The sequence below is a fragment of the Echinops telfairi genome, unplaced genomic scaffold (assembly GCF_000313985.2).
Source record: "Echinops telfairi isolate 266 unplaced genomic scaffold, ASM31398v2 ScPeMD7_7475;HRSCAF=8513, whole genome shotgun sequence".
Lineage (NCBI taxonomy): Eukaryota > Metazoa > Chordata > Mammalia > Afrosoricida > Tenrecidae > Echinops > Echinops telfairi.
The window spans coordinates 29,459,240-29,472,943 of NW_022111379.1; the positions used below are offsets into that span (position 1 = coordinate 29,459,240).

The window sequence follows — 13,704 nt, forward strand, 5'->3', positions numbered from 1 at the left end:
GGGTGCAATTCCCACACTGTGTCTCTGCTGTTGTCCCCCGCAGGGCCATGGATCAGTGAGGGGCATCTTGTCTCATAGTGGGGCTGGCCATGTGGTCCTCTCTGTGAACTGGCTGCTCTAATTGGGGTCGTAGTCCTCAAGGCCTGGTGGGCCAGGGTGTGCTCCAGTCTCTCCTCCTTCCTGTCATTTGCTCCTGTGTGCTCCGATCAGATAAATCCCTCTCCCGGAGCTGTGGATTCAGTGCCATCCTTTGAAATAAATTCTCTTTGGGGGAGTGGCAGGCATCCACTTAGTATTTGGGACTGGGGCCAGCCCCCCAGACCTCTTCACTGGTTCCCTACTCCGTGCTGGCATTTACACCTTTGAGCACTGGGTTGAAGTCTGGTCCCTCTTTTCCTGTGGAGATATAAACAATACCCTCCCCTAGCACCCCGTGCCCCCATTACCCATTTCTTCCTTATTTTCATCATTTTTTTTTCCCTTTCACCACCTCCTCCCCAGTTGTCTACCATGTGCATCCCTGCATTTGATCTGGTCCCTGCCATACTACCTGGTCCTGACCCCAAGAATGTTTGTATACAGTAACCTTTTCCCTATGCCCCTTTTGCATTTTTTTTTAAACGCTTACCTCAGTGGACTCATGTTGTACTTGTCCTTTTGTGCCTGACTTACTTCACTTAGCATGATTTCTTCCAGCTCTTCCTATGCAGCGATGTGCTTCATACATTCATCATTGCTTTTTAGTGATGCGTAGTACTCCGTTGTATGTATATAGCACAGTTTTTTAATCCAATCATCAGTTGATGGAAATTAGGGTTGCTTCCAACTCCTTGCAATTGTGAACTGTGCCGCAATGAACATTGAAGCACAGATCTCTGGCCTTGGTTTGTTTCTTGCCTCTTCTGGGTATATGCCCAGTAGGGGAATTGCTGGGTCGTATGGTAACTCAATTTCCATCTGTTTTAGATATGACCAGATCGATTTCCAAAGTAGTTGTATGTAATTACAAGTCCATCAGCAGTGGATGAGAGTTCCTGTCTCCCCACAGCTCCTCCAACAGTTGTTGCTTTGTGATTTTTTAAATTGGGCTATCTTTGAGGGTGTTAGGTGGTACCTCATTGTTGATTTAATTTGCATTTCTCTTATGGCTTAAGATCGGGAACATTTTCTATATGTTTGTTGGCCATTCGGATTTCTGCCTCTGTGAAACTTCTGTTCAAGTCCTTTGCCCACCTCTCAAGTGGGCAATTAGTTTTTTTCTTTGTGGAAGCTACCAGAGTATTGTAGATTTTAGTAATAAGGCCTTTGTCTGATGTGTCATTGCTAAGATGTTTTCCCAGTCCGTGGACTCTCTTATTACTCTTGGTGAATTCTTTCGATGTACACAGGTGTTTTGTCCATTTGTGACTCTTCTGTGTTTTTGCCCTTCCCTATTTCTGATAGCCTATGTATTCCCTGTGCCAAAGTTCTCAAGTTGGTCCCAATTCCCTCATTGATGGCCCTAATAGTTTGGGGTTTAACTTCAAGGTCTGTGATCTATCTTGAGTTTATTCTTGTGCATGGAGTAAGATAAGGGTCTTGCTTCATTTTTCTGCAGGTAAATATCCATTTTTTCCCAGCACCACTTGTTAAAGAGGGCATCTGCTTCCCATTGGATATTTTTGGGGCCCTTATCAAAGATCAGTTGTCTGCTGATGATTTTATTTCTGGGTTTTCAGTTCTTTTCCATTGGTCTGAGTATCTGTCATTGTACCAATAACATGCGGTTTTGACAACTGTGGCTGTCAGGTAAAGCAAGCCCCTCCACTGTGCCCTTCTTCTTGAGGAGTTCTCTGCTAATTCTGGGCTTCTTCCCTCTCCATATGAAGTTGGTAATCAGTTTTTCCATTTCTTTGAAGAAAGATGAGGGTAATTGTATCGGGATTGCATTAAACTTATATAGTGCCTTTATAGCAGAACTGACATCTTGACTATATTGAGTCTTCCAATCCACGAACATGGGATATTCTTCCATTTGTTGAGGTCACTCTTGATTTCTTGGCAATTTTTTTTTAACGCTACCTCAGTGGACTCATGTTGTACTTGTCCTTTGTGCCTGACTTACTTCACCTAGCATGATATCCTCCAGCTCTTCCCATGCAGCGATGTGCTTCATATGTTCATCACTGCTTTTTAGCGATGCGTAGTACTCCATTGTATGTATATGCCACAATTTTTTAATCCAATCGTCAGTTGATGGAAATTTTGGTTGCTTCCAACTCCTTGCAATTGTGAGCTGTGCCGCAATGAACATTGGAGCACAGATGTCTGTCCTTGGTTTGTTTCTTACGTCTTCTGGGTATATGCCCAGTAGGGGGATTGCTGGGTCGTATGTTAACTCAATTTCCATCTGTTTTAGATATTGCCAGATCAATTTCCATAGTGGTTGTACATACTTACAAGTCCACCAGCAGTAGATGAGAGGTCCTGTCTCCAATGGGAATTTTTAAATTTGAATATGTTTTCATAATTGAACAGGGTAGACTTGCCTATATTGTAGACCCTCATACTCATACTCAGCGTTAAGCATTTATGCATGCCTAAGTGTATTTATTTTGTGTAAATAAACTTGAAGTAGAACAGGTGTATCCACATTACAATTTGGTAAAATAAATGGATTGTTTCAAGTTCTTTAGATTTGTATGGAGCCAGAGGGCTGCTTATGGTCCCATCATCTTGCCCTTCAGTAGCATCCTACTGACCTTTACTCAAGCATTATCTGCAGAGTGACTTTTACAGAAAACTGCAGATGAACTCACAACTCAAAGCGTTGGCACTTGCTTTTTCTCTTTCAAGACTGCTTTTTTCCCAGGTCTTTTAAGCCTTTAGTCTGTTACCTCCTCAGCGAGGTCTCTTAAAGCACTGTAATTAAAAAAGACTCAAGTCCTCCTGCCTCAACTCCCCAACACCCTTTACATCACATTTTATAGTGGCGTTTACCATCTTCCAATATATGAGAAGACTTCAGAAAGTTCTTGAAAAGGGCAATTGAAATATAATGAAACATGAACTTTAGGAACCCCCTTATGCTATCTTACTTGTTTGTTTTGCCACACACTACCTCTAATAGAAGGTAAATTTCACCAGGGTAAGGAGCTTGTCCTTTATGCACTGCTTTATCCCCTGTTCTAGAACATAGTAAATACTCAGTAATGTCTGTGGATTGTGTAACTCACTTGTCTACAGGGAGCTAAATGCAGGGTTTATGAGTTATGTATATAAATAGCCATCATACAGGCTGAAATATAAGTATCCCAAGAGAGCCTCAGGTAAATTTGAGGGGGCTTAGAAAACATTGTAGGCTTCAGCTGAGGCTCATTGAGAAGGTGCCTTTTGAACTAGGCACTTTTCAGTTGAAACTCATAGTGTGAAAAGAAACATGGAAGAGGGAAAGTAGAAATAGATCAGTGTGTTGCCCTTTGGTATAGCAAAGTATATAAGAGTATTGGGAAGTAACATTTAAAAGACAAGTTGGACCACATAAGGAAAGATTTTAATTACCTGGTTACAAAATTTTTACTTAGAATTTTGTTTAGAATGGGGTGCCACTCTAAATTTTAAGCAGGAGAATGACGTATACATTGTATGGTAAGTTAGCATTGTGACTTCATCTGTGTCCATTTGGGTAGAGAGAAACACACAAATGCAGGGTTTCGTTTGAGCACATATGAGGCTGTATTTAGAAGTGGAGTCCATCTGACACTCATGGATGATTAGGTTGATGGTATTGTCAAAACACACTAAGGAGTAGAGTGAACATAGTCTGAGAGACTGGTTTGAGCTGTTGCTTGTGGGCGTGGGGAAGGCTGAGACAGAGGAGACTGGATTCTCATGGTGATACCAGTTGTGCGACAAGTTAGTTAACCTTGCTCTGCTTATTTCTTCCTCATGAGACCTTCACCACAAACGTCCTGAAGCCTTTGTGAAAATGAAATATTGAAAGTGCTTTGACAAATACATATTTATATACATATACACAAATATACATATAATTCATGTCTGATATTGAAAGTTTGTGAACTTCGGTGGTTGTGTTTCCTACTCTGTCATTTTACAAAGCCAATGTTAATTTACGATTTCCCTGTAGACTTCGGAAGGCCAATCCATTTAGTTATATTACATGTTCTCCACATTGTAGACGTAGGTGAATTAATCTCATCTTGTTTTCTTTGAGGTAGATTTATTTCATCCTCTAATTCTTATGTTTTTAAAAAGTCAACATAGGTATTTGTAAATATTAGTAAATTAAGTTATGTTTAGAAAGAAAACGCTGGAAATCTTAAGAGTCTTTAAAATTTAAGGACGTTAATTTTAGAATTTTTATCTGTTGAATCCTTGAGGGCAGGGCCTTTTGGTAATCTTTGTAACTTTATTGCCTGCCACGTAGTACATAGGGAGTATGTGTTTATTGAACAGATTGTCGCCTGTAAGCAACAATAGTAGTTGGGGTGGGCCTTCCGCTAGTGTTTCTCCAAAGTACAAAGGGCAGATTGCTAACTGGAGCACATAATGTCTGCTTTGGGAACCTAGTTGAAGTGAAGTTTAGCAAGTGTACTTGTCTAGCTGTCTTTAAGCCTGGTCCTGCTTTATGGCTAATAATTAAGCGTAAAAAGTATCTTTGTGACAGCTTTCTGAACTGCCACTAGTTTTAGTCACAGAATGGAAGTAGAGCATTACTGGGTTTCAGAATCAGGGCATTTCTTTAGGACACTTATGTTGATATCCTAGGTTAAATGTTCAGTGAAATAACTCATTTACTTAGTGTAGTACCTGAAAACTGCTTTATTATTTAAAGCCTTCCAGAGTGTATGTTGCTTGTCGTTCTCCCCTCCACACTCATATACCTCACAACTGGTAAAGTGTTCCACCAGTGAACAAAGAGGACCGAATTGAAACAAACAAACGAATCCAATCTAATTTAAAAAGGCTTCTATAAATCACATTTACCACTATAAATAAGTATCTTCCCACCTACCCTCATCATCATCTTTGGTGGCTTGCTTTGTTTTTAAAAATCCTATTGTAGTTAGAGGTACATAGCAGATGTTTTGCCATTTTAACCCTTTTTTAAGTGTACAATTCACCATATTGTGTACAATCACCACTAACCATTTCCAAAAGTTTTTGAAATGAGTGCTTTTTGTGTGGAAATTTTTTCTGGATACTCAGTAGTTTATTTTAGGATAAGCTTGGATAAAATGATAGTTACATTTTGATACTTAAGAAGGCTTCAAAAATATGTAGAAAAAATAGAATAAAAAATAATAGGATTTTAGAGTTGTTGAAAATGCTTTTGTAACAGCCTGACATGTGACTGACCTTGAGCCCAGAGTGGACGCTAAATAGAGGCAGTTCCTTGCCTTTGAGGCCGTTTTGAAGGGGTGAATGAACTCCGTGTGCGGAGTAGAAGTGCTCCATAGGGATTTGAAAGCTGCCACCGTTCAGAAGCAGACAGCCAGTCCTTACTTTTAACATTTTGTCTCGTGATCAGTGCTTAATCATTTGAACTCCCTAAGGGTAAGCTACTATTTTAACAGGAGCCACTAATCTGTGTTGGGAAATAAAGTAGATGAAGTGAAGGAAAGGTGTGGCGTCCTGACTTGTTTATACTCTGGGAAGCTATATATGTGTGATTGGTCCAACTGGGAACATTAGAAAATTAGTTAAAAAAAGAAAAGAGCCCTTTATGCTTTTGTGTTTGAAATTTTCCATAATAAGTAGATAAAATGGAAAAGAAAAAAGAGGTTTAAATAGCTCCATAAACAGAGTAGAATTACTCCACAGGGCTCCCGAGGCTGTAACTTTTTATGGAAGCAGACTGCCTCATTTTTATCACACCGAGCAGTTGATGGTTTTGAACAATCAACCTTTTATGGTTAGCAGCCCAACACTTTACTTACAGAGCTACCAGGGCTTCTGAATTTTAAAATAGCGTTTGTTATCGCTAGGTGTCACCAGGTCAGTTCCAAGTAATGTGACTGTGTAACTGCCTAGACTTGTCCATCCTCACAATTGGGTTGTCTGTTTCCTTCATCCTCTACATTACCAAGCAGAGTTAAAGCAAAACAAAACAAAAACAGAAGGACGTTTGAGGAGGTTGTGTTGAGATTGGAGCCTTTATATTCTGCTGGTGGGATTGTAAAACTGTGACCGTAGGATGACAGTGCCATGAGCAGAATGTGCTTGGCGTGAAAGCCCTTGGGATAGTCCTGTCTCCCTTTTTTCCTGCTCTTCACTCAGGACACTCTTTACTGACTTCTTTAATGGGTGCACACTTAACAAAATGGACAGTGCTAAGCAATGTGGAGTTGAGACTTCCTCCTCTGATGCAGAATTGTTCATTTATGTTTTATACTTCACATTAGGCATCAGATAATTTGGTGACTGTGTGGGATTATATGTCTGTCAAAACTGGGCTTTCAATTGCTCTAACTTGCTCACTAAACGGGTATAACCCTATCCTAAACAACTGGGAATAGAAATACTATTATGTCCCAGCAATCCCTTGTTACTTACCCTACAGAAGTAGCACAGATAGGTATTTTTGTGAGCATGCTCACACTTGCAAGAAGATAGAAACAACTTAAATGCCCATCAGTAGACCATCTATAAACAGATGTTGGTACACACACTCGATGGAATATTACACATCATGAGAGTGATGATGAAGCTGTAACACACTTCATGACATAGATGAATTTGGAGGACATTAGGCTCTGTGAAGTTAGTTATATTACAAAGGGACGAATATTGTGTGAGGCTGCAGGGGGTGGGGGTCATGAAGTGGAGACCCAAAGCCCATCTGTAGACAATTGGACATCCCCTCACAGAAGGGTCACAAAGTAGAGATGAGCCAAGCCATTTAGGGTGCAACATAGCACCGATGAAACACACAACTTTCCTCTAGTTTTTTAATGCTTTCTTCCCCCCACTATCATGACCTCAGTTTTACCTTACAAATTGAATTGGACCAGAACATGCACACTGCTACAGAAAAGAGCTCACAACACAGGGAATCCAGGATAGATAAACCCCTCAGGGCCAACAATGAGAATACAGATACCAGGAGGATTAGGTGGGGGGAGAAAGGGGACACTGACCACAAGGTTTAACATATAACCCCTTCCCAGGGGGACGAACAACGGAAAAGTGGGTGAAGGGTGACAGAGGATGATGTAAGATGAAAATAACAATCTATAACTTACCAAAGGTTCAGGAGGGTGTGAGGGGGGGAGGGAGGGGAAAAATGAGGAGCTGATAGCAAGGGCTCAAGTAGAAAATGCTTTGAAAATGATGATGGCAGCATACATGCAAATGTGCCTGACACAAGGGATGAATGTATGGATTGTGATTAGAGATGTAAGACCACTAATAAAAGTATTTAATAAATAAAGATGACAAAGGAAAAAATATTGCGTGAGGCCATTGTTATACAAGACAAATTCAAGATAAAGTTTTTTTGATAACAAATAAAAAACAGATTTTTAACCTTCCAGGGGTGGGAGGGAAGGGAAAGCAAGGACTGCATTGTAGAACGGTGTTAGCTAAGTTGAAAGAGAAGGTAATAAGGCTACTAGAGAAGAAAAAGAAAAAGAAGGCGAGCAAGTTCTTGGAAGGCTTGTTACGTTGTTTAAATTGTTAAATACAAAAATGCTGCGAAATGTAAGCCCCCACCTAATTCACAATTAAAAAAATTAGAAAAAAGGAACCAAATAATCATTTTACTTTGGTAGTACAAAGGTCTGCATTGAGTAGAGTTCTTTTTAAAGAACTACCTATAAATTGAAAGATTAGTTAGGAACTTTATGTTGATGTGGGAAGAACAACTCAGAAAAGAAAGTTGTGAATGGGTGGACAACTTGAAGAATATAATTAATGTTAGTGAGTTGTATAAGTAAAAACTGTTTAAATATTTGTTATATTAAATATATTATCAACCACAACAAAAGTTTAAAGAAAGGAAAAAATTTATGGGAACCATAATCTTATACAAATTAAAATGCTGACACTTTAATGCCTGGAGTGTTATCAACGCAGTTTGGTGATGCTGTGTTTACGAGTATAGTTTTTACTAGCCCTTATTTTATGTCTCCCCATGAAGGTCAAAAGCTTTCTTTGGACAGTCAATGAATGAACATAAACACGTACAGAATATGTAGTGTTGGATAAAATAAGAGGCAAGGTTAATGGGGCAAGGTCTCATGACCTGGAGAAAGGAAAATTAGGTTAGTGAAGTCAAAGTGATCACAACTGAATTACAAATTAGTTTGAGGACTAAAGATCCTAAAACCAGGAAATTGTAGGCAGTTATTAATAATCATCAACCTAAATACTGTGTTTTCTCTGCTTCCTACATTTCTCAGAGTTTATGAACTGTGCATTTAGAAAGATTTTTTCCCCCAATGGGTTTCTGATAGAAAGATTTGTGTAGGCTTCTGTACTCCTGTACTTCCTATTCGAGTCACACTGCCTTATTCATGGAGCCTTCTAGGTCCTGTTGTCCTCATGTTCTCGAGTGCTCTGCTCTGGTTCCACACCCCACACCTCTGGTAAATGTTTATCTGCCACTTTTGTCATCCTGTACTAACAAAATAACTGAACTCTGCCTTCTCAATAAACCCACTGGCTTTGAGTTGATTCTCATTAAAGTGACCCCATAGGACATAGTAGAATTGTTCCTTATCCATTCTGAGACTGTAAATCTTTGTGGGAGTAGACATTTCCCTCTCTTGGGATGCCTGGTGGATTTGAACTGGCTGTCAACCTTGTACTTTGCAGTCAGATGCTTGATCCACTGTGCCACTCGAGCTTCTTATCATTTTTCCATTCACTCTCTAATGGGGAGTATATTTTCATATTCTTAAATCCATATATATTTCTTATAAGTAAATGAAAATTTAAGAGTAAACTAATGTTTAGTTTCTCTATTGATTATTCAAAAAGCACAATTGTGAAATTGGAATATATATTTAAGTTATATTTGTATATTGTTATGGTTGGATTTTTCTGTAAAAATTTAATCAGCAAAAAAAAAAAATTTAATCAGCAAAATTTTATTACTGTGGACAGTTATCTAGGACTGTATTTTTTTTCTATAGTAAACCTGAGTTTATAAATCATTTCGAATTAATTTTATGTCATCTCATATATTGCCATACTGAAGGAATAGATTGGTGTAAAATTTAGTGAGTATATGTTATCAATAGTAATAAAATGTTTCTTTCTGAGAAGATAAGAGGAGTACCATTTTGACTTACATGAGAATTCTTAAGATCATTCTATAAAAATCGCATTCTAATTTTTTTTTTTGTTTAGAATTGAAGACTGTCCCATCCTGCTCCAGAACCAGCAATTTCTCTGTTGTGTGATCAATGTAGTTCACAGGAACTTCTTAAGTAGTAAACGACATGAACCACGGGCGTGGAAAATATGACTTTTATATTGGTCTGGGATTGGCTATGAGCTCCAGCATTTTCATTGGAGGGAGTTTCATTTTGAAGAAAAAGGGCCTCCTGCGACTTGCCAGAAAAGGCTCTATGAGAGCAGGTAAGTGTGTCTCACGAGGCATCTGATGGACATCAGTATTGAGTATATACTGAGATCTGTTAACAGAAGCCACCCTTGACTTTATTCCTAATGATTATACTCAAAACTTCGAACTATGGAAGAATTCCAGATTCTACAGAAAATCAGAGATCAGTTTTTTAGTTAGGAAACTCAAAAACTGAGATGTTAAAATAAGTCAACTACCCACTCCTTTAGTTCCGCTGTTTTTTATTTTTTTTACAAAAGTGGAAATAGGGACCAATGTCCAATTAGCATCTAGCCTTTTCTTTAGATTTTGATAGGCCTGCAGAGAAAGAAATATTAAATTATTAAACAAAATTAAGACAAGGGTCTGTGATAGTTAAGCAGCTTTAAGGGGAATTCTGCCTTTCAGATTAGACAGATTTCCTAGATAATTTCAATTTATCAGGAAAGAAAGAGCTTCCCTGACTTAAGGTTCAGTAGTAAACCTCTGGGCGGTGTAGGTTTTTTTTCCTCCAGAAATTACTGACAAAATTAGAAGGTCCTTGGGAAGACTGGCTATAATTGAACCCCACTTTTACTCCATAATTTGCCTCTTCTTGACAGCTTCAGCTGTCCCAGGATTGCATCATGACTGGTTCATCCTCCCGGTGCTTCACTTTTAGACCGGTTTCAACCTGAAAAGACATAACTTTGACAATGAAAATACCACTTTCTTCTGTGCTACCTCTGTTGACAAACCTAATTCAGCAATCTTAAATCAGTATCATTTATTGGTATATAGTGGGCAAAGGAAAAAGTATTGACATCTACTAGTTTCCTCAGTCTCATTGTTTTTGATGCATTTTCATTTCATCAATGAAAATTACAAAAATGGTTTTTATTTGTCTACCATTTTTTCTGACTTTTATCCATTTAATGAGAAAAATATATCTAAATTAATTTACTTCTAAGCCCTCTAAGCTCAAAATACCTATCTCTGAATATGCATCAATTTGATGCAAACATAAAATGAGTATTAATCCCAGGTAATCTATTTTATTCATGAAAGCATTACTTCAGTAATAAATAGAAATGTAGTCCAAAAGTTCTTAGAAAGTAAACATCAAATGTAAAGACAAACAATTCAGTGGAGATTATCATACTGACCAACCCAAGTTACACTTGGGATATGTTGAACTTAGTATCTCAAAGGTTGTATAATGTTAAATATTATGAATTTCATTTAAATATATAGTATCACATAGTTCATTTATGTTAATAGTATATAGTTATGTTGATGTAAATAAAATAAGTTTTTTTTTTTTAAAGAAAATGTGTGGTTTCCTTCATGTGTCAATTTGACACACATCTGTGTCTGTAGAAATAGGTATATAAGAAATGCTCATAAACTTGGTGTTCATAATCAGTGACTTACTTATTTTATTAGTTCGAGTGAAAGATAAGCCTGGGATGATTACCATGGTGGCCCCAGGCTGAGCAGTGCTCAATCTGTGCCTAACCACCACAGGACTGTCCGAGGTGACTATCATAAGTGGGATTACTTAAATTCAGACTAATTCATTAGAAGTCGGGACTATTATGTCATGGGATTTTACTTTACTAATGGCAGTTGAGTGTACAATAAACCAGAATGTAATGATTGGTTTAATTCCTTCACTTACATATAGTTCTGACATTTTTAACATTTTTATTCTCATATACACTTTACCTAAAATAACCATAAAAATATTATTTAAGAAATTATTTATCGGGAGTGGGAGGGGAAAAAAGGAAAATGAGCTGATTCCGGGAACCCAAGAGGAAAGCGAATTTTGGGAATAATGAGGGCAACAAATGTATAGATGTGGTTTACACAATTGATCTATGTATTGTGATGAATTGTATGAGCCCCAATAAATTGATTTAAAAAAAAAAAGAAATTATCCATGTATACAGAAACCTTTACTTAAAGTGGCAACTAAAGAGACTAAGAATTATCAATAGTAATAGTTGGTATAATTTATATAAGTCATATAATCCTTCAAAACAAAGTATTTCTTCATTCACAGGTCAAGGCGGCCATGCATATCTTAAGGAATGGTTGTGGTGGGCTGGACTCTTATCAAGTATGTATTAAAATGTTTTCAGAAAATCTTACAGCTATACACTAGAATATTTGCATATTTAAGAACAGTATCATATTATACAATTTAAAACAATAACAATTGACTAAAATTAAAGAACATTAAAAATATTTAAAATATAAGCTTACAAATTTCATTCAGTTGCTTTATAGCATATTTTACTTGAGTAAAAGACTTACTTTGATTAAAATATGTCTGATGCATGTTTTCTTGACTTTTCTCAGTTTCAGAGGGAATTTAAAAATGAAAGGTCCTAGAAAACATCTTGTTCTCAATTCCTCCCTCCATTGATTCCCATTCCAAATTGAAGAAGAGCTGTGTAATTGTTAAAGCTGTTCAAGTTTATATTGATCATCTCTTTTTAAAAGGTACATAGAAGACATCCTTAAAGATACTGAGTCTTCAAAAGTATTCAGGATCAAACAATTATATAAATGTTCTGTGGTAAACTAAAAAAAGCAGTGAGGCGGAATGTGGAACAAAATTTCTAAGTTTAAGAACAATCAAAGAAATGAAGAGGCTGCTATTTTGACTTTTCATTCAAACATTTATTTATTGATCACCTCTTATGTGCCAAAAACTGTCCTAGGTACTAGCAGAAAAAGCAAGCCAAACATAACTGAAAAGTTCCTACCTCCCTACTTATAAGGAGCTTACATTTCAAATGGGAGGTAAACAATACACAGGATAGATTAAAATGTATTGAGTTATTGATGAATGCTAAGGACAAAGGGAGGTATGAAATGAAAGGATAGCTAACTCAATTCTTAGATAGGGACCAAAGAAAGGCATCTGAAACACCAGTATTTGAGTGTAAGAGCGAAAGAAAGAAAGAGAGAGAGAGAGAGAGAGAGAGAGAGAGAGAGAGAGAGCTGGCCGTATTGGTAAGAGAATATTTCTTTTTTGCATCTATTTTTTAAAAAATTAGTTTTATTGAGCGATAATGAACACATACAATTCAGTAGTTCTATCATATTAGGAAGGTTGTACAATCATCACCATAATAAAGTTTGCAGCATTTACTTCCTCCTTGTACTCACTGGTGTTGGCCCCTTTTTCCCCCATTCTCCTTTTCTGTGCCCCAGGTGAGTATTATTTCAATTACTGTCTTCATAAATCCACCCATCCTGGCTACAGTATACAGAAAAACATACAAAATAACTACAAAGAATGCTGCCCTATCCCCCTGCCCAAAAGATCTCAGCAACAATGGTCATCTAAAACAGAGAAAGACCTCAATCTGAGAGAAGCAGAGGATATTAAAATTTTAGCATGTAAACACCAGGGTGAAGGCAGGTCACTGTCCCCAGGGCAATGCATTCTTTTAATCCAGGCTTTTAAGGTGAAGGAGAGTCTGCTATTGTCCATGAAGCGCCCTTAAGTTGAAGGAGAGAGTTTGCTATTGTCCACGAAGCACATTCTACCCCTTCTAAGTGTGCCTCTTAAAAACCACTTCCACAGAGACACTACCTCATCTGGGGTCTTTTTTTCAAAGTCTGGGGAGAGGGAGATGATTATTCAGTTGCTGCCACACAAAATTGTTTTAAGGTCACTCCATTCCAACAGATACTCCCACCAGAGTGATTAGGAAACTTCACTGGAAATTCAGGTCAAGATAGGAGGAGGAGGCACATATGTCTCAGAGAAGGCAATACTTCTGTTGGTAGGAAAACAAGGAGCGCACCCTCCCAAAGGGGAAAAAAGCACTTAACATTTACATGGAACCCAATGGGAGAATATACCTGATAGTAGGTTCCTAATTTGATCCTTTCGTAGTTTCTCTTCTATTTCTATTTTGTAGTTCTATTAGTGACCCATTCTGTGCTCTATAGGCTACCAGAACTTTAGACTCCATCCTTCCGAGGTGTACAACATCCTTCGTAGGCCACACCAGAAGGACCTGATGTGGAATCCCCACTAAATGAACTGGTTTTTACCTTACATCCACCTGTACCCAGTGGACTTAAAACTGAAACTCCCCAGTGTAAGAAGCAGATGACTTTACTAGCCC

At 37.8% G+C, this 13,704-nt stretch overlaps 1 protein-coding gene across 2 annotated transcripts in view; it reads left to right on the forward strand.

Annotated features, from left to right (window-relative positions):
- NIPA2 (NIPA magnesium transporter 2) overlaps positions 1-13,704 on the forward strand; it is a 33,829-nt gene that overhangs the window by 5,139 nt on the left and 14,986 nt on the right. For both annotated transcript variants that reach the window (XM_045285817.1, XM_004699731.2), the window contains exons 2-3: positions 9,355-9,585; positions 11,619-11,675. In XM_045285817.1, the coding sequence (XP_045141752.1) occupies positions 9,447-9,585; positions 11,619-11,675 (196 nt within the window). In that variant the 5' untranslated portion in view covers positions 9,355-9,446. The remainder of the gene's footprint in view (positions 1-9,354; positions 9,586-11,618; positions 11,676-13,704) is intronic.